Source organism: Catharus ustulatus, chromosome 3 (assembly GCF_009819885.2).
Source record: "Catharus ustulatus isolate bCatUst1 chromosome 3, bCatUst1.pri.v2, whole genome shotgun sequence".
Lineage (NCBI taxonomy): Eukaryota > Metazoa > Chordata > Aves > Passeriformes > Turdidae > Catharus > Catharus ustulatus.
Genome location: NC_046223.1, coordinates 120,077,040 through 120,100,325, shown reverse-complemented (window position 1 = coordinate 120,100,325; position 23,286 = coordinate 120,077,040). Strand labels below are relative to the sequence as shown.

Below are 23,286 nucleotides of genomic sequence, written 5' to 3'. Positions count from 1 at the left end.
GCGGGCTCGACGCACTCGCGTCACCGCGGCGGAGGCGACGGCGTTGCCGCGGCAGCGGGGGCGGGGCGGGCCCGGAGCGGCGGCGGCAGCGGCAGCGGAGCGGGCCCGTGGGACCATCCCCGGCCCCGTCGGACCAGCCCGGGCCTGGGCCCGGACCCGGCGTAGGGCGCGATGCAGCTGCGGCACGTCCGGACCCTGCTGGCCCCGCAGGTCGGGCCGGGCCGGGCTGGGGGAGATCGGGGCAGGGGGAGCGGGCCGGGCCGGGCGGGGGGCGAGCGGGCCGGGCTGGGGGGGATCGGGCCGGGGGGAGCTCCAGGGCGCGTAGCGGCGACGCTGAGGCTGCAGTGTGACCCTGCTGAGCCGTGTGCCCGCGGAGCTGCTGTGCCCGCCGGGGCTTGTTGCGTTGGCGCTGAGCCGTGTGTGCCCGCAGGACGGGACGGCGCGGGTGACCTGCATGGCCTGGTCCGCCAGCAGTGCCCGCTTCGCCGTGTGCACCGCCGAGCGCGTGGTGCTGCTCTACGACGAGCAGGGCGAGCGGCGGGACAAGTTCTCCACCAAGCCGGCGGACGCCAAGGTGAGCCGGGCACGGGCACGGGCAGGGGCCGGGCAGCGCCGGACACCCGGCCTTGCCACGGTCACACCGACCCTCTCCGCAGTACGGCAGGAAGAGCTACGTGGTCAAAGGCATGGCCTTCTCCCCGGACTCCACCAAACTGGCCATCGGGCAGACCGACAACATTGTCTATGTGTACAGGATCGGCGAGGAGTGGTGAGTGTGCGGTGGGTCCGGCATGCTCCGTTCCGCCCTGCCATGGGCTCCCTCAGCCTGATCCTTGCCCTGGCACACACGGCGGTGCCCAGCAGATGACCTGCAGGGAGTCTCACTGGTGTGGCCAGCAGGTGAAGTTTCCTCTGCAGTGCCCTTATGGAGCCCAGGCTGTGCATGCAGCTAGCTGGAGCCTGTGTTTCCATCCTCCAGCTGTGGAGCCATGGCACACACCTGCCCTGCTGCAGCCTCATTTGTTGGCAAAAGTTGTACTGATGGCACTAAGAAAGGCAGTTCACCAGAGTTTTGGAAGCTCAGAAGCTGGCAGTCTTTTTGATTTTTTGACTAAAGTTGTGATAGACTAGCAGCACACAAACCTTCAAGGGTCTGTGTTTGGCAATATCAAACCAGACTGTGTATAACCAGTAAGGTGACCAGAATGTGTAGTGTTGCTGGTAGTAATTTTTGTTTATGTTTTTCTGCAGGGGTGACAAGAAGGTGATATGCAACAAGTTCATCCAAACGGTGAGACCCAGACTCTGTTTGACTCCGTTTTCTCTGGCATATGTAGGAAAACACATTGAGAGGTCTGCTCATACTCACAGGTGTACTTGGCCAAACTGTACTTGACCTTTAAAGATCCTAAGAGAATCTCTAAATTCTGAGGCACATATTGCTCATCAAACTTCAGAGGTGTCCTAATGCCTGGGTACAACAGAGTAAATTGTTGAACGATCAATACAATCACAAAACTTTGGGGACTACTTTAGGCATCAGTGGACAGACTATTTTAGGGGAGTTGAAAGGGAAAACTATGAGACACTCAGAGCCCAACTGTTTTTCACACGTTTGCAGCTCTAAACTCCAAGATGCCTTATTAAACAAAACATAAAGTGTGCAGAATTCAAACTGTGCAGTTTCCACATGCTCAATTGCCTCAGGTTTGTGATTTCTGTCAGGCTTGCTCCTTGGCCACCTTTGTGTTCTGCTGCTCTGGCTCTGCCAGCCTGTGTCAGAGAGCAATCTGCCCGGGAGGTGTTTGCCAAGGCTTGCCCTAAGATCTGTCTGGGAAAGGCAAAGATGTTATGAATTCCTTGCACAGAAGCCATCAGAGTGAGAAAATACAGTTCACTGACTACTTCCACCTTCAGAGGCAAAAGTCCAGCAGATGCCCCAGGCTTTTCAGGCAGGTGCCATTGCCCCATATTCTCTGTGTCACCAAGAAAGTTCTCTGCAGGCTAGGAGGAATCTTCCTTCATGTCCAAATCCTCACAAGACATAGACAGAGCTGCTCCTGATGGAGCTGCTGGAGTCTCTGTGCCAGGCTCTCTCAGGCTGTCTCTCAGGTGAAGGGCAGCCTCAGCCTCTGGATTGGAAGCCTGCATCTCAGAGGTGGGCATGGCCTCCCACTCTGAGTGCTCTGACTGCTCCAGGGGATTCTGTGTCTCTGGCTGCAGGAAAGCTGCTGATCAGCCTCTGTTTCTCTCTAGCTGAGCTGCTGCACTGAGTGTCATGAGGAAAAGAGAGCAACAGGAGCTTGGTGTCTGTTTGTCCCTTTCCTGACCAGGGTGGCTGTCCCAGGTGTGGACACCTTTAGCCTTCCTGGAGGGCTCTTTCCTTGTGTACTGCTTGCTGCCTGCCCCTCCAGTTGCCAACCCAGTGGGGGCCTGCTTGCCTCTCACAAGCTTAGATGCTGTATATGGCACATGTACAGATTTTTGTATTTTTAATGTAGAAATTCTGTAATTTTTTTTACTCATTCTCTCATTTCCCCATGCCTTTTCTACCATTTGTAACACATTAAATCCTTTCTTTTTTCTGGTGCTGTATTTCTGGAGTTTTACCACTGTGTCTGGCTTTCTCCTGTAACTATTGTTATTTACAAATTTTTGAGATGTTCAGTCAATATGACAGAGAATTTATTGATCTCCCTTTCCTCTCCTGCCACTGGGCCCTCAGTGACCACAGTGTGTGATCACACTGGCAAGCCAAGCCTCCTGCTGAGGGCTGGGAGGACAAACAATGGGCACATCACCACTGTGTGAGGCTTGTTCCCAAGCTTTTGTTGACTTAGAGTGGAAAACAAGTCTGACAGATAATGAGGGAAACACACAAATTCCTGGGAAGCAGGTAATGAAAATGGGTCTTGGTCGTTTGAATTAGGAACAGTTTGGTTACCGTGAGACATTTGTTGTCTGATTGTAGCTGTGTTTGCTGATAGGAATGATCAGAGCAGGGATGGAAGATAAGATGAAGAAATGAGGGTGTATCTTAAGCAGTCCCACATGCTCAAAATGGGAAAGAGAGAGTGAGGCTGGTGCTGGTGGCACAGTGCCAAACACCAGCCTTCTTACTGACCACAGTTCTGCAGGGTGGATGTGAAGGGTTTTCATAAACTTTCTTAGCCCTCTCTTACAGTTGGGTTTTGGGGTCAGCTTTGTTCATTCTGACCCTACCTCACATTTTGAGAATACCTTTGATTTGGATTTAATGAGCCTTTGTCTACCTGACCTGTTTGGTAGCGTCTAACAACTGTCTTACTCGTCAATGAAAAAATAAAGACTATTTTTTACTCATCAAATAAAGATCCAATGGACAAGTATTCTCTTAGCTATTACAGAAGTTGTCACAGTGAAATTATTTTTGTGTTGTGTACTTGTTGGATAAAACCTTTTGAAACAGCCGTTGATTTTATACATTCACCAATAGCATGTGGCAAACCAAGCACCTGCTCTCAAAAGAGCTCCAAACCGAACACATCTGTATAACTTTGTTGCCCTCCCATAGTCCTCCTGAACTCAATTACTTCCCCAAGTTCACTATTACCTGTAGTTTAGGCTTCAGCATGGAGTAAGTCCAGTGTCTTCAGCTGCTTGTCCAGTTTCTTCAGCTTTATCCTGTGAAGAACACTGGACAAAACGTTTGTTTCTCCAGTATCTGCAGCTGCTGTAAGGCCTCTCCAAATGCCTCATCTCTCCTGCCTGAGTAGTGTCTGTTTGGGAACTATTTTAGGTGGCAATGGGGCAGAAAGGTGAGTAAAGGGGAGCTCTTACTTCTCTTTTTACCTCCTCCTTTGCAGAGTGCTGTGACCTGCTTATTGTGGCCCGCAGAGAATGTCATTGTCTTTGGTCTTGCTGAAGGAAAGGTAGAGAAACTTGTTATTTGCATGACTTTCTTTCCCTTGCTGAGTCTGCCAGGGTTTGCAAGTGGCTGGGCTCAGGGGTAAGAGGCATCACTGGGTGCCACAGTAAGAGCAACAGAGGGACTTGAATTTTCTGGTTCCCAGTCCTTTTGCCTCTTTCTCCAAACCTTTCTAGAAATGTGGAAATGTGACTCCAGCTTCTCCACTTCTATAACCTACTGGATGGCAATGAGCTTCCTGTGATTTCTTTCCCTGGTAGTGAACTGGGAAACCTCCAGGAACGTCACACTGGGGGAGATCCACGTTCTACAGACAGAAGCTACACTGATCATTTTCTCTTTCTCAGGTTCGTTTAGCAAATACAAAGAACAACAAGTCTTCCACCATTTATGGGACAGATTCCTACGTGGTCTCACTAACTTCCAAGTGAGTATGGCATTGCCTTGGCCCGCCCTACTTTGGCTCAGTCTCACACCTGCTGCTGGCTTGGCATCACAGGGGCCGGTGCGGGAGCTTGCCAGAGTCCTTTTGCTGTCACTTACTTGTCAAGATAATAACATACTGTGCTCTCCAGAAGGGATTCCTTCCTAAAATCTGGTACCTGGCTGTGCCACACGGGCAGTCTGGTTGTTCTTCAGACACAGCTGAGGATGAAAGTCTGCACAAGCTTACTTACATACGCTGATGTATTTGAGTCTGTGACTCTATAAGGATTACATTTGTCAGCTTCATCTAACTAATAACTAACATTATTTGTGTTTAAGGGATTAAAAAAAACACTCTGCCAGATAAAGCCTTTGACAAGGCTGTAATTAGGAAAATAACCATAAAGTGCAATTTAAAGTTCTTTTCATTAATAAGATTTCATTTTAACTACTTCAGTATTCTTTACCTAAAGATTGAGATGTGTCATGGTCCTTGGAGCGTAATTTTCACTAAGTGCTGTCATTCTGGTGACAGATACATGACTTCTGGATTGCTACAGTGTTCACAGAATTTGTATTCTTTCTTGAATCTTCTAATCTTCATTAAAATTGTTTCTCTGGGTACATGATTTTCAGCCTGTTTCTTCTTCTTTGCTCTCTTCTCCCAGCTTGTGTCCTGAAGTACAAGTATGCTATTAAAAATGGACTTAGGCCTGGAGTTTTTGCCCAGGTGTGTTTTGCCTACATTTTTAGGGATTCCCAGTATCATAATATCCAGCCTCACTTCTGGAACAATTCCAGTGCAAGAGTGGTTTGATACACATCGCTGTAAGCACTTGTGAGCAGAGTCATTATTCCACTGAAGGTCACTTAGCTTCTGGGTTTTAGTTCAGAAAATACAGAAATTTGTTTATTGTGATTTTACATGATGAAGATACTTAACTGGTCACTCTCTTTTCCACTCTGGGTTCTTTTGTCTGCTTTCTTTTTACAGACACTAGCACAGGTACTCGATATTTTTCTTGTCTTTGAGGAATGTTGATTTGATGAGGAACATCAACCCCTGGGAATGGCTGCTCTGGGCAGGCTATATGAGCATAAAGGTGCAAGTCTTACAGTAACATTGCATCATCCTGTCTGTGTTTTTCTGCAGTGTGTCGGGGAGGGGAATCCTGTCTGGCCATGCAGATGGAACCATAGTGCGCTTCTTCTTTGATGATGAGGGTTCAGGTGAATCACAGGTATCAAAGATCTTTCTTCAGTGAGCAACATTCCTATTTCACAGTCTGCTTTCCAGCTCCAGAACTCTGGAAAGGGATCAGGCTGTGGAGGGAGTGGAAGTCTGGAGAAGAGCTGCAGGCTGTGCTTGCTAGCAAAGGTTTTGGGAAGCATTAATGGAGGCAGAACAGTGACCAGATGCTTTGGAATACACTGAGGGCGATGGTAACGGGGGGAATTCATGTTTCTGTGTATGAGGCATGAGGCTGTTCAGCTGTCTGGAAGGATCTGATGTTCAAATGTCCAGGAGAATGGTGTTCAGAGGTGAGGTTCCATGGAGTGGCTACTGCTGTCTCCATGCTAAGTTGTGTGTAGTTACCACAGTAATGTTGAATCTCAGGCTCACATTTTGTCCTCGGGCACCCAGCATTTCTCCTGAGCCTCCTGCTCCTCTGTGCCTGTGTCCTTCAGGCTGTGGTGAGGGGGATGCTGTTCTCAGATCTTTTGTCTCCAGCTGAAGCAGTTTGAGCATGGATGCTCTCTGCCATGATATGATGAAGGTCCATCTATTCTCTGCTGTGTTGGGAGTTCAGTCTCGGTCTAATAGTGTCAGTCTTACTGGTATTAGAATTCTTTCTCACACAGTTAAATGAATGTAATGGTGGATACATCTCTCAGTTCTGGTTTCTGTCTTCCTGCAGACTAGGCAGTCAGACAAAGCTGCCCCCATGAACTGGGCTTTACAGAAGGTCCCATACTGGTCCCACTGGGATGGCTCTGAGCACAGAGGCCAGCTAGGAGTTGGGGCCATTCACGTGTTCAGGGTGTTCTTGTCTGTTGTAGGGTAAACTGGCAGTGCATCCCTGTCCTCCTTATGCCCTCGCCTGGGCTTCCAACAGCATTGTGGCTGCAGGCTGTGACAAGAAGATTGTTGCTTATGGGAAGGAAGGCAGCGTGATTCAAACCTTTGACTACAGCCGGGACTCGTCAGAGAAGGAATTCACCACAGCAGCCACCAGTCCCAGTGGCCAGTCCGTTGTTATTGGCAGCTATGACAGGTACCACGTACCTGATGGAGAATTCTCCTCTTCATAGTCCTTCCTTTGTCAGCCATGCAGAGTTTTTAATGTCCCTCTCATCTCGTCTCTCTCACAGGTTACGGGTTCTGAACTGGAGCCCACGCCGCAGCACCTGGGAGGAAGGCAAGCCCAAGGAAATAGCTCACCTATACACCATCACAGCTTTGGCGTGGAAGAGGGATGGCTCACGGATCTGTGCGGTTTGTATCGTCAGTCGGGAGGCCTGAGCCCTCAAATCCCACACGGGGGGATGTTTGTGCGTGGGAACAAAGTGGTGTGCTCCAGGGAGCCTTGGGACTGGTCACACTGGTGTGGTCACACTGTCACCCAGGGGTGCTGTGCAGGTGCCGAGGCCACGACCTTGTGTAGGGAACTTGGGCTGCAGTGGGGTGTGTGAGTGAAGCTGTAAAACCCTGTGGCTGTTGGTGTGATGGCTCACTGGCTGCAGCAGCCCTTCTCTTTCCGCAGAAGCTTGATGAGGTCAGCATGGCTTCTCCAGAGCCCTCTCAGGAGCATTCTTTCCTCTGGGCACCTGTGAGAAGCAGAGCTGACCTGCTAATTACAGTCTGTGTTTCTGTGCTGTGTGTTTTCAGTTCAGCATTCTCTTCTGCCTTCAGCCATCAAGCCTTAATCTGCATTTCTCTAAAGTCAGATAATTCATAAATCTCTTTAAATTGCTCTTTCTGCATATTTTCTATAGTAAGTTGATTAACTCAAAACACTTAAATTATTTATTAAAGATGTTATTTGTGACTTTTCTTTAGTATTTTTTGTATATTTTTGTGTTCAGCAATCAAGAATCCTTGAAATATTTTCAGACCAAGAATTACCGAACATGTGAATAAATATTTTCAGAGATGGGGAAGGGACTAAGCAGTAGGAGATCAGTGGAAAGAATGGGGATGTTATAAAAAAGGAAATAAAGGTGAAAGAATTCTTCTGGAAGGGAGCAGAGATTAGGAGATTGAGAGAGGGAAAAGTGGGAAACTGAGAAGAATAATGGGAAAGAAGAGGATAAAGGTGGTTTTTAACCCTGCCTCCTCTGTCCCAGATTTATGCCAGTATTTGATAATCTTTGTTTTTCTGAGAATGGGTGCATCTTTCTGGAGAAAGTCAGAATAGGGCTGGTCCTCCTGCATATGGGTGCTTGAACCCTTTTTTCCAGAGCAGCTGGGACCAGTGTGTTTGTGTCTGACCTCTGATCCTCTTCATGCAAGCAGGGTCTGGAATATCTCTCCTTAGCAGAGTTCCCTGACCACATGGTGTGTTCTTGTCCCCAGGGTACGTTGTGTGGAGGAGTTGAACAGTTTGACTGCTGCCTTCGCAGAACCATTTACAAAAATAAGTTTGAAATTACATATGTGGGACCAAGCCAGGTAAGAGAATATCTAATGAGGTATGAAATTCCTGATGAAAAGGGATGTCTGTGAGAACTAGACATGTTTGGAGTTCTGCACCTGTGGTTTGTTCATATCAACTGGAGAAAAGCATGGGGGATATGGCAGGGACAGGGCTAAGGCTGGGTGGGAATTGGCTGCATAATACACCATGGAATTAATCTCCTGCCTTGTGAATTTCTGTGAGGTACCTCCATGTCAAGTGCAGGCTTCTGAAGTGATTCATTTTCTGCAAAATCACCTTGTTCAGGATGTGGCAGTAAGGGTGAGCTGGCAGGCTGGGCACCCCTGTGCAGTCAGGGGAGAGAGCAGAGGACTCTTCAAAGGGGGCTTATCCTTGGGGACCTGAGTGGGTCTCCAGTTAGGCTAGCAGCTTGTAAATGGCAAAAGTAAGAATTCCACATATCTACTACAGCTGTTACCCATGCAAAAGGAAGGGTAAGGTTTTTTAAAAAAGCAAGGAGGAATGGTGTGAGGGGTTATCTAAATATCCTAGTGTCATCTGTTACCTAATCTTCCACGGGACAAGAAGTCTGCACTGTTCCTCTGTGCCTCATATTGCTTTTTCTCACTTTCTCTAGGCCATTGTAAAGAACCTTTCAACAGGAACTCGGCTTGTGTTGAAATCCCAGTATGGTTATGAGATTGATGAGGTGAAGATCTTGGGGAAGGACAGGTACCTGGTGGCCCATACCTCAGACACGTTACTGCTGGGTGATGTCAGCTCCAACAAGCTCAGTGAGGTACTGGAAAATCAGTGGCATTTCTGGAGTGTCAAGTGCTAAACTTCATAACTCAGATTTCTGCATGGGAACCATACCTCTATTTTCAAAGAATCATAGAATAATTCCAGTTGGAAGAGGCCTTGGGAGGTCTCTTATCAAATTTACTGCCTGAAGGAAGGTCGACATTAAATTCAGATGTTTTTGCTCAGGTCCCACAATTTCTCTAGTCCTCTGTACTCATGAAGGAAAACCTTTTTCCTGAGTCTTCTTGGTATTTTGACTGCTGTTTTAGGACCACTTTTCATCCTTTCGCTCTGCATCTGCCAAAAACAGCCTGGCATCACTGTATTAGAGGTTTCATAAGCATTCCCTTCTCCAGGCTGAAGAAGCCAAATTCCTTTGGAATCTCTTCAGAGTGTTAGTGCTTCACTCCCAACCATCCTGATGGCAGTGTGCTGAACTTCCTCCAGTTTCTCAGTCTTTCTTGTACTTGGGGGCCCACACCTGGATGTTTTACATATATACATTCCAGGTGTGAATGTACAAATCTTAGTGTGTTTAAAAGAAGCAAAATAAAAAATTGTCAGAAAACAATTCATGCCTGCATCCCACAGCTTATGCCAATGCCATTTCTGGTCCCAGACAATTCACACAAAATTGTCCATTCCCTGAGCTTCACAGTGCCCTGAGTGCTGAGCCTGGAGAATGTGGGCAATAGGCTAATGTCTGATAAAAGCATTAAACAGGCTTCAAGGACATATTTACTTTGTTCACAAAGGTGTCACATGCCTTTAATCAGACTGATGGTGAGCTGATCAACCTCTCTTGGAGCAGGAGCTCTGACTGGAGATTTGCACTGGAGAATGCTGATACTTAGTAATTCAACCGAGAATTTGGCCAGACTGAAGCTCCTAGGTTTCTCTACATCTTACTGCACAGTTTTTCTTTGCACAGCTGTACTCAGTTCTCTGAAGGAACAAGGCTGTGAGATGTCTATTTGCTCTCTTGTTGTCTCGCTGGAGCTCCTTTGAAGCTGTGAGTTGGAGTTCATACTCCGTGAGGGAAGAGGACTGCTGTAGCCTTGGCTTTCAGTTTTCTGCTTCTCTGGCCACTTGTCTGGTGTTACCACAGTAGCTATTGTATTATCCGGTGCTCTACTCAAATTTCCAATCCATTGTTCCCCCACTGGCACTATGCTGATCAGCCATTGCTAATATGACCCTAAATAAAAATGGGTTTCAGCTACGTGTGGTGAGGAGATCCTGCTCCCACCAGTGGTAGCAGTGGTTCTGTGCCTATGATTAACAGAGGCAGAGGAGCTGTTTGGGTGCTTTTTGTAATAAATTTGGTCTGGGGAAGGTGGAGAAGGGCCTGTGAAGGATAGGATAAAGAGAGTACCTTGGTCACATAAAGGACTCTTATTCAGAAGGCAGTAATATCCTATACAAAGAGAGCTGGAATCTGAAGCTGAGTCTAAAGAAAGGAGAGGAACGTGTGGAATTTGCAAGCTGGGAGTGGCTGAAAAACAGTGTTGGCAGCTAAAGTGATGGAACACTTGTGCAGTGTAAATCTTGCTGTCTCCTGTGGGAGCCAAAAGCTGGGCAGTGGATCCCATCATCTGCAGACTGGTCCTGGTGGAGCTGTCATGTTGTGAGCCTCACCCTGTGCCGTTGCTTTGCAGGTGGCCTGGAAAGGATCTGGGGGGAATGAGAAGTTCTTCTTTGACAATGAGAATGTAAGTAGTGGTGTGTAAAGCTGTGTGTGCACCAGCAACAAAAATGTTACCTGCATTTCTGGAAAACCCTGTTTCTCAGCAGTTTCCTGGATTTAGCCTTTCATGATCCCAATCTACTTCTTCCCTGTAATTGCCTTTTGCACATGCTAGGCACAGAACAAACTCAGTGTATGGACTGACAAGTTACATAAGTCATAACCCTGAAGGAGAGAGAAGCAGTAAAAGAGCAATGGCCAGAGAGGTTGTTAGAATACAGCTGTCATGGGAAGAAAAGCTATCAATCACAACAAGCAGACAAGAGCAGCTCTTTAGTCATCCCAGAGTATTTAAATTTAGACTGGTGTGCAGCAGAGTTCTTTCCTGTACCCCTCACTGGCAGGTGTGAGTGTTTCTGTCACTTTACTCTAAAAGTGTATTCTCCTCTCACCATCAGGTCTGCATGATTTTTAATGCTGGAGAGCTGACACTAGTGGAATATGGAAGCAATGACATTCTGGGGTCTGTCCGCACAGAGTTTGTGAACCCTCATCTGGTCAGGTAATGGTTACACCTGCCTGTGTAACCAGCACAGGCATTTGGTAAAGTGAGCTCAGATATGTAACTCTGGAGGTGTCCCACACTGCAGAATGCAGCCCCCACTTCTCACAGTGACCAGTGATGGATTTATTTGCCAGGTTACTGGCTGTCAAGTTTTAGAAGCACAAGAGCCTCTTTTTCTCTGCTCTTGGAGCAGCCTGCCATGGCTGTTGCTGAACAGGGACCTCCTGTGCATGTTCTGAGGCAACTCTGCATCCAGCTGGTCCTGGTATAGCATCATTAGGGACTGCTCTGTCCCTCTAAAATTCTGTACTCCACGTTCTGATTGAGGAGAAGGGAGGATTGTGGGCTGCTCAGAGCAGTGTAACTCGTGTTATTGGGGACCCCTTGCTCCAAAGGGGTAGCTTTGTGGGGGGAGCTGTGGATCAGAAAGGTTTATTCTCACTTGAGGCAGCTGTAGGTGCTGGGCAATGTCACAGGTCAGAGAAGTGCCGTGTGCTCAGGGAAGCTACAGGGAAGTCAGGGAGGGGCTGTGATTCAAATGTGAGTGTTGGGAGTAGTGAAGGTAACAGTCACTCCCTTCAAATGACAGTGTTCGTATCAATGAGAGACAGCAGCGAGGCGTGGATGAGAACAAGAGACTGGCTTACCTGATAGACATCAAGACTATAGCAACAGGTGACTGTAACCCTCCTTCTCCTTCCCTGGGTTTTGCCAGCCTTTCTAACTCCTTTTCCTGTTTTGTGCCAGGCAGCACATCCCTGAAGGTCCTCTCTGCATTCCCTATACCAAGCAGCAGATTCTTGAAGTTCCCCTTTGCATTCCTTCTGCCTAGCAGCAGTCCACTGGACACCAGGCTGGGCTGCTTCTGACAGGATGCTGCCTGTCATGGGCACAGCCATGGGTGTCTGTGGCTGTGTCCTGGGCCCAGACTCTGTTGCCTGCACTGCCCATGAGCTGTGCATGCTCACAGACAGTGGGAGAGAGTTGCTGCTGCTGCTGCTGAGAAGGCATCAAAATAAAATGTCACTGCTGTCTGGTGTTCCTGTCACAGTGTCTTTGCTGAGGGTCTTGCCCTAAACAGGCCCCAGACATCTGATTCCCTTGGCACAGCTTTGAATGTTGAGCACTTTGAGGTACATCAGGCACTTAGATTGTTTCCTTTATTTCCTTCCCTAGTGGACCTTGTTGGTGGCTACAACGCTGGCACCATCAGCCATGACAGCAAGATCGATTGGCTGGAGCTGAATGAAACAGGCCACAAACTGCTCTTCAGGGACAAGAAGATGAGGGTGAGGCAGACACCTCAGGCCATGGATGGCGTGTGTGGGGAGAGGTAGAGAGACATGCCTGAATGGAGGGAGGGAGGTGAGAAACACATCTGAAATACTCCTGATTTTCTGCTTGCTGCTCCTTTGAGGAAGAATGACCATGTCCAGATTGCATGAGCTGGCAGTGTGGCATTCTTGAGTCATAGCTAATGCTGAACTTAGTTACTAGACATCTTGCTTCATGTCATCACACCTGAAAATGAGAATCATAGGTTCTTCTGCAGTACATATGTCTGGTATTAAAAAAGTCATGTCAGTCAGGTGAAGCCCCAGTGACTGGTAAAAGGAAAACATTGCACCCATCTTAAAAAAGAGTAGGAAGGAGGACCCTGGGAACTGCTGACCTGATAACCTCACCTCTAGGGCTTGGAAGATCATGGAAAAGCTGCCCCTAGAAGCAGTGCTAAGGCAGATGGGGAAGGGAAGGTGATTCAACGTGGCTTCACCAGCAGTGAGTCCTGCCTGACCAACCCAGTGCCCTTCTCTGATGGAGACTCCGTCAGTGAACAGGGGAAGGGCTGTGGATGTCATTTGTCTAGATGTCTGTAAAGCCTTCCACACAGCCCCCCACAGCATCCTTCTCTCTGAACTGGAGAGATGTGTTTGATGCTGGACTGTTTGCTGGGTAAGAATTGGTGAGCATTCATATCCAGAGGGACGTGGTCAAGGGCTCAGTCCCAGAGGACATCAGTGACAAGTGCGTGCCCCTCAGGGCTTTACTGGGACAGTGGTATTTTATATCTTCATTGGTGATACAGATCAGGGGGTTGAGTACACCCTTGGCAAGCTTGCACCAAGCTGAGGGTGGAATGACACACCTGAAGGACAGGGCCATCCAGAGGAACATGGACAAGCTCCACAGCTGAGCCCCTGGGAATCCCATGAGATGTAACAAGGCCAAGCATAGATTGTATGCTGAGCCAATCCCACAGTGAGGGCAGCAGGGGAGGATGGGTTCTGTTCCTCTGCCCTCTTTAGGTGGGATCCCATCTGCTGTGCTGCTTCCAGCTGTAGGGTCCTAGCACAGGACAGACATGGAGCTGCTGGAGCAGGACTAGAGGAGGCCACAGACATGGTCAGAACACCTAAACAGTGAGGCTGAAAGAATCAGGATTGTTCATCCTGGAGAAGAGAAGGCTCCAGGGAGACCTTAGAGGCCCTTCCAGTGCCTGAAGGGCCTCCAAAAGAGCTGGAGAGGGGCTTTGGGCAAGAGCCTGGGGTGAGAGGATAAGAGGGAATGGCTTCCCACTGCCAGAAGGCAGGGTTAGTTGGGATATTGGGGAGAAATTCTTCCCTGTGAGGGTGCTTAGGCCCTGGCAAGGTTGCCCAGGGAAGCTGTGGTTACCTCATCCTTGGGAGTGTTCAAGGCCAGGCTGGAGAGGACTTGGAGCAACCTGGACTAGTGGAAGGTGTCCCTGCCCAGGGCAGAGGGTTGGAACAGGATGATTTTTAAGGTTCCTTCCAACCCAAAACATTCTGGCATGTAATGATTTCTCCAACCATTTTAATACAGACTTTCTTAATCTCTTTTGATAGGTGTCATGACACTATCACAGTTCTCTCTTCTTTTTCTCATCTTTTCTAAGTGAGGACAAGGAATAGAGACAGTCTGGGACTTTTCAGTCACAAGGCATCATATATACAGCAAAGTTATGCCATATGTCAGGTTACACCCTCCAAACTGTTATATTTGGTTTTGGGCAGTGTGTTCTACAAAAAACTGACCTCTCACCTTATTGGTAGAAGTCATTGCAGTAGGACTATGTCTGGGATGGAGAGTTCTGCCCAAAACTGCAGAGGAAGGCACTTCCTGGTCCCTTAGTTTGTTTCCATGAAGGACTTTAGAGCCTGTTTTCATGTTCCAGCTCTGCAGCTGAGAGGGAACTGAAATAGCATGAGGCATATTCTGGTTTATAAATGTCTGTGCCAAGCCATAAGGGAGTCAAGAGTGTGTGGCTTAAAATGCTGCAAGGGTTTAAAAAGGTCTTATAGTAATGTGTAAATAAGTGTGAGATTTTAGGATGTGTGTCTTGGAAAAGGTCTGATGGGTGATGTCTGTTCACAAGACGCCTGTTCAGATATTGCTGTGATGTTTGTGTGAGCTGGCAGCCCAGCACGAGTCCAGCTGAGCCTGTTGTCCTGTCCCACCTGCAGCTGCAGCTCTATGACATTGAGAGCAGCACCAAGATGACCATTCTGAACTACTGCTCCTACGTGCAGTGGGTGCCGGGCAGTGACGTGGTGGTTGCTCAGAACAGGAACAGTCTCTGCATTTGGTACAACATCGACGCTCCAGAGCGAGTCACCATGTTTCCTCTGAAGGTAAAACTCTGGAGAGACTTTGATTGCCTCTTGCAGTTTCTTCTTCTTCTTCTTCACATGTGTGGGAGCAGCAAGGGTGGTATGGCAGAAGGGAGACAGAAGGGAACTGTTTCTTGTGGACAAAGTATGAGCTCATTTGTCAACTTTGTGGCCAGACATTCCTGGCAGAAGATGGAGCAAGGGGCTGCCTCATGGCTCAGTCTGCTCAGTGTGAGCTCCTTCAGAAGAGCCATGACTGGCACAGCTGTTGCAGTGTTGCCTTCACCTGCCTGAAACCCCAGGTACTTCAGATGAACAGGGGAGTATTGACAGCTGGTTCTCTTTCTAGGGGGATATCGTAGGCTTGGAAAGGAGTGATGGAAAGACTGAAGTGATAGTATCTGAAGGGGTGAACACTGTGTCCTACACCCTGGATGAGGGCCTCATAGAGTTTGGAACTGCCATTGATGATGGGGATTATCACAGGTAAGTGCTGGATATGCCAGTGGGGATGGCTCCTATCATGTGCCAGATACTTGGGAATCAGCGATCCATGAACTGCAGCACCCCAGCTTCCCAGAGCTGAACTTCATGCTCTCAGCATGATGTTGGTGCAAGGTCTGGCTATAATGAACATCAGAGTCCTTCAGGAGAAAATTTTCAGCTTTTGCCTCCTTGCAGCTTTGTGGTTTCAAACTCAGGGACAGGCTGACCAGTGTGGTGCCACAGACACCAGCAGGGCTTTGCTGAAGGTAGTTGTCAGTTGCAGTGAATAAGAGTGTCTCCAGAGAAGCCAGATGCGAAGTGGTGCTTGGGTGCTTTTACTGCTGCCCTCCCAGGGATGGTAGCAGTGTTACAGGAACATCCAGGAGCTGTGCAGAGTTAAATTGACCGCCTGGAGTGGTCACATGTCTTGGTTTGAAAGACAGGTTTGCAACCCAAGACATCATGGCAGCCACCTGGGTACTGCTGACACTCTTAAGAGGGCTTTTAAAAGTGACCAGGGGAGAAAACTTCACGTCTTCATAGCACTGTTGTGTCTTCAGAGACTTTCTCAGCAGGGACTTGTATCAGACAGAACACTTTAGATTTGTCCCACAGTGCTACAGCCTTCTGCTGATCGTCAGCCTCTAAGTACCTTAGCCCAGGTGGGAATAACCTAGATCTCTGAATTTTCCCCTGCTCTGTCAGGCTCTGAGTTACACTGTCTTCTTCAGAGCTGGGCACACCCAGCTGGCTTTGTTATTAGTGCTGCTCTGGTTAGGAAGCTGCTGTCTCACAGTCTGGGATTTTCTTCAGAGAACTCTACTGCCGCTGAAAGTCTGCAAATCTCTCTGTCTCAAGGGCTACTGCATTTTTGGAGACACTGGAGATGTCCACAGAGACTGAAGCCATGTGGAAGACCCTCAGCAGACTGGCTTTGGAAGCGAGACAGCTGCACATTGCAGAGAGGTACATCACATCTTCATGGCTTCAGCATGCTCTTGGCACCCTGAAACCAGGTGCAGCTACAGATGTGGCTCTGTGTATGGTCTGGAATACTCACTGGAGACTTAGGTGCTCTCTATGCCAGGCCATGACTTTGCCTTTTCATCCCAGTGGTGATGCCAGAGCCAAGGGTGGGAAGTCCTCTGTCTGTAGCACGGATTTTTGTAAATGGTAGCCCAAAGCTGTGTGTAGCAAGGACTCAGAGAGCTGACAGACATGAACAAGCCTGAGGAATTGCTGAAGCCTGGGTAGGTGAAGCATGAGCCTTGGTCATCCTCCTGGATTCTCCCATGGAGCCGGGCTAGAGGGCACATCTGAACATAGGTCTTGGCAAAATCCTTCTCTTAAAGTAGGGCTACCCCACCTCTCCCATTGCTAAGCTGAGTCTGCTGCCCAGTTTCTTATTTTCTTACCTTGTACAAAAGTGGGCAACAAAACCTGGTTGTCAACTAACTGCTTTGCATTTTCCAGGTGCTTTGCAGCTCTGGGGAACATGGCAAAGGCTCGATTTCTGCATGAAACCAATGTCATTGCTGACCAGGCTGCTCAGGAGCATGTAAGTCAAACTTTCCTGCTCTGCAGGGCAGCAGTTTTCCTGTAAACACTTGCAGGCACATTATCTTCTGTGCCCTTGCTCACCAGTGTCGTGCTACAGACCAGCACCTCTTAATGCAGAAACTGCTGACATTGTCTTCCATCCACAGCTGCCAGGTCCCTCTCAAGGCCATTTCATACTGTCCTGGCTTGTCACTGCTGTGATCTCGACTGTATTTCATTTCTGTAATGACCCAACCTCCACCTGCAGTCCCCTCCATGTGCCATTCTGGAGGCTCTTCCCTCCCTCAGCAAACTGAGCTTGCTGCTGTTGTCTGCAGGGTGGGGATGGCACGGAGCATTACCTGGTGCGCGCCCGCTTGGCCATGCTGGACAAGAACTACAAGCTGGCAGAGATGATCTTCCTGGAACAAGTGAGTAAAGGAGCAAGGAGTGGATGGGGAGGGGATCTGGGAGGGGAGGTGTGTGCCCTGTGCTGTAAGAGGAAAGGAAGATGTTGTTTGCTTCTAGGAGAGTTTTCTCTGTGAAGTAGAAAAGGTATTCCTTGTTCTGAGGTGTAGGATTCCCCTGAGATGCATGAAGCGTGTGAGGGAGGATGTATACCCCAGTAGAGGAGACAGTACAATCTCTCAAGTGTTTTCTGCACATCTAACCCTGCCTGCTGTGAGAGCTCCATGGAAATGTGTCTGCTCCTAATGCTTTCCTTTCCGACAGAACGCCACAGAGGAGGCCATGGACATGTACCAGGAGCTGCACATGTGGGATGAGTGCATTGTGGTGGCCAAGGCCAAGGTACACAATATTGCTGGGCTGTAGGCTGGTCTTGGTAAATCTTCTGGTTGGGAGTCCATTCAGGGTCTATGTTCTTTTCACCTACCCTACCTTGCTTCTGCTTGGAAGGGCTCCGAGTAGAAGGGAAAGTAGCACTGGTGTGAGTACAGACCTGGATGAATAGGGAGAAAAGCTACTGAAACTGGTTTAGGCATATCTGTGGCTTGAAAAAAGAATGGGTAGTGCCAAGGCTGGCATTGTAGGTTCTGGTAACTGGACAAGGTGCTATGACCAGGTGTTGAGAGCCTGCAGGATGAGCTGGACAATATCTCCTCTACCCAGGTCTGTGTTTCTCCACAGGGACACCCAATGCTGGAGAAGTTGTGTCGGGGTTACTACCAGTGGCTGCTGGATACCCAGCAGGAAGAGAAGGCTGGGGAGGTCCAAGAGGGCCAGGGTGACTACCTGGCAGCCATCAGCTTATATCTGCAGGCAGGGCTGCCAGCCAAGGCAGCACGGCTGGCCATGGACAGGGACGAGCTGCTCACCAACACCGATGTCATCGACAGGATCTCCACGGCTCTCATCAGAGGGGAGCTCTATGAACAGGTGAATGGCCCTTCCTGTTGGGCTTACCCCACCCTCTGCACCTGTGGGACACACGGGGACTGAGCTGTGAGGTAGCAGAGGTAATTCTGTGCTGATAGGTTTGCAGTTAACATTTAGGAGGAAATCCTCACTGTATCTATTGTACATGGTGAGGTCTAGAATTACTGTTGATAATCAGGAAAAAGATCACATTTGGTTGGCAGCATGTCTCCAGAATATAGAGTGTCAGTAATAGTTAAGGAGGCCCTTGGGAAGATGGGAATCAACAGGAACAGAATCGTGGCTCAAACTGAACACTTGATATCGCTGTGGAAATGGCAGTGCTTCCTCATATCAGAACAAAATACGGCGTAAGGATAGTCTAAATGGAAAGGTTAAGGAAGAAAAACAAAGGAGTTGAAGACTGTTTGTAGAGCCATGAATATCATAAAAAAGGGATGTGATTATTCTCTGTGTCCAATAACACCAAAAAGTGATAACTTATTGTTAGGTGACAGTTTTAAAATCAAAGGGTGTTTTTTCCACAGCACAAAATCATGTTCATGTAAGAAAGCAGTGCTGTGTCTGCCCACTGCTCTGTATCCTGGCCAGCAACGTTTCCTCTGCTTAAGAGAGGAAAATAAAGAACAGGGCAGGAAAGTACAGGGTGGCACTTGCCCTGGTGTGTTTTCATGGGGTCCAGCAGTTTGCAGCCTGTAACATGCCTGAACAGCTCTACGTCCATGTTTAAGAGTTCTTGACAGATTTTACTTCCACGAGCATGTCAAGTTATTGCTGGAACCACAGGCAGATTTTAAGTTACAATTTTGGCTGTGTGTTACCCAGTTGAGTTAGATGTTGTGTGAAAAAAACCACTGCTTTTTGTTAACTTGTTTTATGTCTCCTTTATAAATTACGTTTCTCTAATCTCAATTTATCTTCAGCATTTTCTGGCCATTTCATTTTGATGCAAGAAAACTTTGTACTTTTTCAAACCTGTCATCTTTTCTGAAGCTTTCAGTTGAAAGAATAACTGGAGATCCCAGCTATGGATCTTGTTACCAAAAGTATAAATAGTCCAAAAATTACTAGACAAATCATGGAGGTAGAATCTGTCAAAATTCATTAAATATGATGATGTGAGGGCATCACAACAAACTCAGGCAGCTTCTACTGTGCAGGCTGTCAGAGATGGATAAATAAAGGAAAGGATGGTATACACTTGCTCTGTTATTACAGTTCTCTGGATGTGTGGTCTTGCTGCCATTCAAATACTGAAGGGAATGAGCCTTTGGTCTTCCAGAATGGCTGTGCTGGGGTCAGTCAGCAGAGAGGACAATAGTCTTGGCACATGCTGTCCTTCCTAGAAGTTCCTTAATTCCCATACACTTGGTTAGTTGGGAAGGCAGAGCTGGTGCAGAAGTGTGCATGGAACTGGGAGGTGGGATGAGGTGGTTGGAAACTCTGGAAACTGGCAGCTTGTATCTGTCATTAGGCTGGAGACCTGTTTGAGAGGGTCGGGAACCCACGAAAGGCTCTGGAGTGCTACAGCAAGGGCAGTGCCTTCCTGAAAGGTACAGTGCTCAACATGTTCCTCCCCCTCATCTGCATCAGGAGCCTGGGTACTCTGGCCTGGTGGCAGCATGAAATACTGCCCTGGAGCCTGGAGATGCCTGGCTGCTCTGCAGCTTCCACCTGTCACATCATTCAGTGTGTTTTCAGTCCCAGGAGGGTGTCTTGTTCCCACGCCCTTGACCATGCTGACTACACCAGCGTGGGTTTGACCCAGCTCTCCACAGGGTCTAGGTTGCCGAGTTACCCATTAGAGCTGGAGTGGCCTGGACAGTCACCATTCCCCTCCTTCTGTGCCAAATCCAAGGCCCACGTTTGCCCCACAGTTCTGCTTCCCTGCTGGCCTCAGCCTGACAGCTCTTGTGTCCCCGTACAGCCGTGGAGCTGGCTCGCCTGGCGTTTCCTGCAGAAGTTGTGAAGCTGGAGGAGGCCTGGGGAGACCATCTGGTGCAGCAGAAACAGCTGGATGCTGCTATTAACCATTACATCGAAGCCAGGTGGGAGCAGGGGAAGGCTGAGTAAACAACAGGGTACTGGCAGGGCATGAAGTTGGTGCTGAGTGAACCCCCACTACCCCGCTTAGCAGTGCCCCACCTGCTTGTGTGCACCTTCCCACATCTCTCCCAAGGTCTTACAGTGCTGATTGTTCTTCCCTGCTGTCCTGGTTCTTTCATCCCCCTTAACACCGCCAGTTACTCAGCTGCTTTATGCTGCTTTAACTCAGAGAGCTGAGTCCAGCAGCAGAGCACTCTGGTCTGCCTGGCATAGCAGACCTCGAGGAGATGCCTGCTGCCTGGCTCTAAAGATCGGTGGGTTTGATGCCAGGTGCTCAGTTAAGGCCATTGAGGCAGCTCTGGGAGCCCGGCAGTGGAAGAAGGCCATCTACATTTTGGACTTGCAGGACAAACAGACAGTAGCCAAATACTACCTCAAGATTGCCCAGCATTATGCAGCTTTACAGGAGTATCAGGTGAGACCACGGACCACAGTCACCACTGCTCTGGGTGTCCCTTGGATATATTGTGTGGTCTTTTCCTGGCAGGTTGCAGAGGAGCTGTACATCAAAGGAGGCCAGACCAGGGATGCCATCGACATGTACACGCAGGCTGGGCTCTGGGAACAGGCTCACAAGGTAGAGTCACAACCCAAAGCTTCTGTGAACCTCAGCCTTTGGTGAGATGTCTCTTGCATCAGGAGGTGGCAGTGTCTTGTGCACCAATACCTGATCAACCAGTACTCTTCCAGATGTGCATGCAGGGCTGTTCAGTAGCCAGCAAGAAATCCGTTCCCAATATTCCCACCCTGATCTCACAGCCCCACAATGCACAGATGGCCTCTCCAAGAGCTGGTCCTGTGTGCTTTGTGGCAGTGACAAGTGGCTGCCCGTTCTTTGCAGAGCCTGTGGCACAGATACCTCTTTGTCAGATGGGAAGGAAAGATGTTTTCCCCTTCTCCGTCCCGTCATGTGTCAGGAAATTGCTGTTCATTTCTGCCCTGTGTGTTCCTTTGGCAGCTGGCACTCAAGTGTATGAGCCAGGAGGAGGTGAGTGTGCTGTACATAACCCAGGCCCAGGAGATGGAGAGACAGGGCAAGTACAAAGAAGCAGAGAGGTGAGTTTCTTCCAGTTCTGGTGTCAGTCCAAGACTGAGCCTGAAAAATTGGCTGTAGTGAGGAGAATTTGGGGCTGGGGTTTGGGATGGTCAGAGGAACTTTCTCCACACACCTAGAACTAAAGCTGATTATTTCAGGATGCAGCAGGATTTCAGGGGCTGGTTATGTCCTTGGCTGAGCCATTTGGATGTGCGTGTGTTCCCAGGCTGTACATCACTGTGAATGAGCCTGATCTGGCCATCACCATGTACAAGAAGTGCAAGATGTACGATGAGATGGTTTGCCTGGTAGCCAAGTACCACAAGGATTTACTTGGAGATACTCACCTGCACCTGGGCAAGGTGAGTGCATTGTGTGACAGGGGGTCAGCTAGACCAGGCAGGGGCAAGATCATTGCTACAAACAAGTGTTTGAGATCACTTAAAAAATCAGTGGCAAGGGTATGAGCAAAAGTCAGGTTTAATATTAAGCATCAGAACACAGCAAGTTTGTTGTCAAGATTCACTCTACCCCTTACAGGACAGCTAAGGCACAAGAAGGGAAAACAAGCAACAACAAAACTAAAAAGAATACAGGCAATCAAAACAGAAATTAACTGAGAACTGTCTGTAGGGGTGTGGGTATGTGGTTGTGTGTGTGAGAGACAAAAGATAGTGTGGGCAGGGATGAAAAAGAACACAACCTAAAAGCTTAACAGCAAACGTGAGAGTACTTTAACTTGACTTACACCTTAAGCCTGACAATTTAACAAAGGAAAACATTTACAGTGATTTCACGATTACAAGCCGCACCATTTTGACTAAAATTCTGGTCCGAACCCGGACGTGCAGCTTATAATCAGGTGTGGCTTATAATCGTGAAATTACTGTAACTTACACCTAACTTGATTTATAGCTTAACCTTAAAAATCTAACAGAGGAATAATACTTAACAGCATTTAGCCTAACTTACAACTTCGAAGTTATGCTTAGCAACTCAGCAGAAGAGTAACACTTAGCAACACTTGGCGTATAACTTAGGTTTAACAACTTAGCAAAAGAACAACACATAGCAGCATTTAAGTAAGTTTATAACTGTCACTTAACCTTACTTACAGGCCTAACTTACTTAGATATCCAAGATACTTAAACATCCAAGAAAGCCACATTGCTCCTGAATCTGCTATAGCATATGTGCATTTTTGTGCACCCAGATAGAAACAGTCAGTGCCTACAAGATACCTGTGAAAAACTCCCCCAGGGGACAGTGAAATCCTCCCTTTGTGTCTCCTGGTGGGTGAAGGATCAGGGGTGAGGGTGTTGGCCCAGGACACATTGTGTTTTGGTGATCCTCCAGGCAGAGCAAACCTGAGGTTTGCTGGCTCTGAGAGGTGTCCCCCCGGAGGGAGATTGCTGGTGACAGCCCACTGTGGTTTCAGTACAGCTCAAAAGGGTCTCATTTTGGACTGCTGTTTATAGGGTCACCTGAGGGGGTGTTTCAATCATAACCATGTTCCATCCTGGCCAGAGTTTGGGTTGGCTTTTTCTTTGAAAGTGTGAGAGCAGGAATGTTATGCCTTTCAGGCAAGAGGAATATTTTCCAAGGCTGGTCATAAGGGAAAGAGAAGCTCATTAGACAGCAGCAGTTCTGGGAGCAGACAGTTTCTGTCTGACTGACCCTTCAGGAAGAGCTGAGCCCAGGGGGTGTTTCCAAGGCCTAACAAGCATTTCTCAGATCACAGTGCAGCCTGGAAAGGAGGAGGGGGATGCACCCCCACAGGTGTCACTGTGTCCTTGCTCTGTCTGCAGGAGCTGGAGGCAGAGGGGCGCCTGCAGGAGGCTGAGTACCACTACCTGGAAGCCAGAGACTGGAAGAGCACAGTGAACATGTACAGATTGAATGACATGTGGGAAGAAGCATACAGGGTAATAATCATTCACAGCTCCCCACCTGTGCAGGGGTCAGGTTCTGGCTGTGGGATTCTGGTGGGAAGTGCTTTGTCTCTGTTCACTGCAAGGTCAGAACATTTGGTGTACACTACCCAGCCTCAGAGCTGCCTCAGCCC

The 23,286-nt window shown here is 48.5% G+C and overlaps 1 protein-coding gene across 1 annotated transcript in view; it reads left to right on the top strand.

The window, feature by feature from the left end:
* The first annotated feature begins 100 nt into the window (after positions 1-100).
* Positions 101-23,286, top strand: part of IFT172 (intraflagellar transport 172) — a 36,688-nt gene continuing 13,502 nt past the window's right edge. Inside the window, exons 1-29 of the mRNA XM_033054565.1 lie at positions 101-210; positions 431-574; positions 657-769; positions 1,252-1,291; positions 3,846-3,911; positions 4,255-4,334; positions 5,487-5,574; positions 6,395-6,609; positions 6,707-6,830; positions 7,911-8,006; positions 8,609-8,770; positions 10,434-10,487; positions 10,921-11,024; positions 11,617-11,702; positions 12,204-12,316; positions 14,510-14,677; positions 15,006-15,142; positions 16,001-16,108; positions 16,616-16,700; positions 17,020-17,112; positions 17,414-17,491; positions 17,831-18,079; positions 19,554-19,632; positions 20,007-20,127; positions 20,456-20,600; positions 20,673-20,762; positions 21,144-21,241; positions 21,448-21,583; positions 23,030-23,146. Coding sequence (XP_032910456.1) covers positions 172-210; positions 431-574; positions 657-769; positions 1,252-1,291; positions 3,846-3,911; positions 4,255-4,334; positions 5,487-5,574; positions 6,395-6,609; positions 6,707-6,830; positions 7,911-8,006; positions 8,609-8,770; positions 10,434-10,487; positions 10,921-11,024; positions 11,617-11,702; positions 12,204-12,316; positions 14,510-14,677; positions 15,006-15,142; positions 16,001-16,108; positions 16,616-16,700; positions 17,020-17,112; positions 17,414-17,491; positions 17,831-18,079; positions 19,554-19,632; positions 20,007-20,127; positions 20,456-20,600; positions 20,673-20,762; positions 21,144-21,241; positions 21,448-21,583; positions 23,030-23,146 — 3,228 coding nt within the window. The 5' untranslated portion in view covers positions 101-171. The remainder of the gene's footprint in view (positions 211-430; positions 575-656; positions 770-1,251; positions 1,292-3,845; positions 3,912-4,254; positions 4,335-5,486; positions 5,575-6,394; positions 6,610-6,706; positions 6,831-7,910; positions 8,007-8,608; positions 8,771-10,433; positions 10,488-10,920; positions 11,025-11,616; positions 11,703-12,203; positions 12,317-14,509; positions 14,678-15,005; positions 15,143-16,000; positions 16,109-16,615; positions 16,701-17,019; positions 17,113-17,413; positions 17,492-17,830; positions 18,080-19,553; positions 19,633-20,006; positions 20,128-20,455; positions 20,601-20,672; positions 20,763-21,143; positions 21,242-21,447; positions 21,584-23,029; positions 23,147-23,286) is intronic.